Genomic DNA, 2,970 nt, shown 5'->3' with positions numbered 1-2,970 from the left:
CGTCATGAGCCATGTATTTTTATTTTACAGGAAATTATCTTAAACGGTAATATTTTCTCTCAGCCTCATGGCAAAATGTGTAGAATAGCAAGAAATTAGCTCTAAAACCGCTACATTTTCACTCAGCCTCATGGCAAAATGTGTAAAATATCATGAGATAAGTTAGTTATAAAACTGCACATTTATATCTTGACCCAGATAGTTTGGTTGTTTAGCAACAAAACTGAGCATGCCCAACTATGGGGCAAAACAGAGGAGGTTGGCATAGATTGTTGACAACATATATTTCTATATTTCGTTGATTACAAAAAAATAACATTAATAACTAACATTTGCACAATGAGCACTTGTCTCTCAAATACATCGTTACAGTTGTTGGTTAGCCAGCTAGCGATTTTTTTTTCCATATTAGCATTGACATAAAATATTATTAGCATACTAACACGTCATAATCCTTTAATTTTATTTTTAGAATGACAACAAATTAGCTTTTAGAACGTAAAACTGTGTTATGCCATTGGGTAAACGGATACAGCCGTTCAGTTAAATCCTTACGAAAATGTTTTTTTCTATAGGCTATATGTGCACTGAAAGTCTATTTCGTGTTTCAACAATATCGAATGGGAAAGAGGGATAAAAATCTGCAAGTTACAGGCTCCTCCCCTATAGCCTAGTGATAAAACGGAACCTCCTTAATTAGTCATTTCTACATCCCAGTCCCGGCTAACTCTCCATCCTACAAGTTCCTTCATGCATGCAATGCCCTGATCCAATTGCGTCTTACCTTTTCCTTTTTAAACACAAAGCCCAATCATGTTTTTGTCAGTGTCCGGCATGGAAGATCAGAAAGAACCGCCGATGGTGCACCGATCTACTTCATTTAGTATCAAGAGTCTGCTGCTTCCCTCAAAATGTGACAAACAGGACTCGGTGCTCCCGGAAAAAAACACGGGTTCTTCCGGGTCTGATTCGGAAAAATCCCAGGATCCTGATATGGAATCTGCACCTTTGGACCGGGAGAAACAAAAGGAGGAAGACGAGGGTACCTTGAGGGCGACAGAGCCTAACAAAAATGGGAAATATGATAAACCGCCATTCAGCTACAACGCCTTGATTATGATGGCTATCAGACAGAGTGCCGAGAAGAGACTGACTCTAAACGGTATCTATGAGTTTATTATGAAGAACTTTCCATATTACCGAGAGCACAAACAAGGTTGGCAAAACTCTATCCGACACAACCTGAGCCTCAATAAGTGTTTTGTGAAAGTGCCAAGGCATTACGACGACCCCGGCAAAGGGAACTACTGGATGTTGGACCCTTCGAGCGATGATGTATTTATTGGTGGAACTACGGGGAAACTTCGGAGACGTTCTGCTACCTCCAGGGGCAAGTTGGCGATGAAACGTGGAATGCGCTTCTCGCCTCTTGGTTTGGGAATAAACGACAGGGCAAACAACCCTCTGTATTGGCAAATCTCGCCGTTTTTATCATTGCACCATCCCCATTACAATGGATCATCAGCAGGATTTCTGAACCAAGGGCACGCGTATGGGTCCCTACTCCCCGGGGTGGACCAGCTGAGTAATGGGGACCTTACGCGCCATCTAAGTGGATCTGTCGGTGCTCTGGGCTTGTCAAATAGTTACGGCGTAAGCACGTCTAGTCTATTATCCGGACAGAGTGGCTACTTTGTCTCAGGGAGTCAGCACCAGCCGCCGCATCTCCAGCAGAGCGCGCAAGGCTACGGTGGACCCACGAGCTCCCCACAAACACTGCTCTCGGACTCACTTCGAACGTCCCTACAGTCTTTTTCACCGGGAGTTTCTAGCGGGTTTCCAGGAATGTTGTCACATCAAAAGAGGGTCACTCCAAATGCTTTCTTAAATTGATGGCATAACTACAACATGAGAAGGACAAATAAAAGCACCATAGAAATGGCAATTATAGGGGTAAACAAACAGTGATCGCTAATTAGGTCAGAAACGACAGTCCTGAGAGCAAATATTGCCATATTAGGCTATGTATCCTGAAGTGCAACGATGTATTCTTTTTGCGATAAAGGGACAAAAATCGTTACCTGTGGGGTTTAAACTGTAACTAGACTTGCCAAATGTAACTATATTTCGGGCTATTTATATCTTGTACAAGGATTGTAATTCTTTGAATCGTTTATTTTTGTTTGGTAGGCTATTTATTAAACACTCTATTTACATTTTATTGTCAGTGTATTCATCAGTATTGAAGAAAAAACATACAGCATTTTTCATTATTCATATAATAATTAATTTCGAAATATTTTTTGGGGGAAAACGCCTTATAAAGATCAGGGTTAATAAGACACGCGGGATATAACAAAAGCCTACAAGTTATGTCTTCTCAGGTTCTCCTTCTATAGACTCCAATCTAGGCTACTGCTGTATCTGTAATGTATGCAACACATTTTAGAGAGAAGTGGAGTTTTGTGTGTACTCATAAGTTAATTATAGCCTATGTTGTCCTCTGTTTTGTTGATCGAGCCATAATGAGCACATGTAGATTATAAGATACAACAGTGCATGACAGTGCAGGCCTCCTCTTATAATAGCATGCCCGGTGACTTGATCCTTTGTTCGCATTTGTTTCCATCTTTCATATAAAGCACTTGAAGTTTCAGTTTCTCGTTAAAACCAGTTCCTCTTGTCTTGAACCTTGCCATGCTTGATACGGTGTTATAGGCTACTTATTCAGGCCTGCAATACATCCCTTTTAATTGTCTGATCATTTAGCTTTATTAGGCTACATCAAGTACACAATTGGCAAACCGACGTAGCCTATAATATCCACACCAATATAGAATTTCACTTCTAAATCACTGGTTCCCAATGTTTTCTTAGTCACGTCTACCTATTATAATTAAACCCAAATAACGATGTATAAGGCCTACCAGCGTCCTATAGCTATTGCCCTGACAAAATTACAAACATGTC

General features: G+C 40.6%; 1 protein-coding gene across 1 annotated transcript; it reads left to right on the top strand.

Annotated features, from left to right (window-relative positions):
• The first annotated feature begins 721 nt into the window (after positions 1–721).
• On the top strand, positions 722–2,216 carry LOC135512252 (forkhead box protein G1-like). Its single transcript, XM_064934075.1, has one exon. The coding sequence runs from the start codon at positions 814–816 to the stop codon at positions 1,891–1,893; it is 1,080 nt and encodes a 359-aa protein (XP_064790147.1). The 5' UTR covers positions 722–813; the 3' UTR covers positions 1,894–2,216.
• Positions 2,217–2,970: the final 754 nt, after the last annotated feature.

This window comes from Oncorhynchus masou, chromosome 24 (assembly GCF_036934945.1).
Source record: "Oncorhynchus masou masou isolate Uvic2021 chromosome 24, UVic_Omas_1.1, whole genome shotgun sequence".
Taxonomy (NCBI): Eukaryota; Metazoa; Chordata; class Actinopteri; order Salmoniformes; family Salmonidae; genus Oncorhynchus; species Oncorhynchus masou.
The sequence above is the reverse complement of the archived record's forward strand: the minus strand, read 5'-3'. Positions and strand labels throughout refer to the sequence as shown.

Excerpts from the sequence above, each read along its gene's own strand:
- LOC135512252 (XM_064934075.1), top strand. The coding sequence starts at position 814 with ATGTTTTTGTCAGTGTCCGGCATGGAAGATCAGAAAGAACCGCCGATG.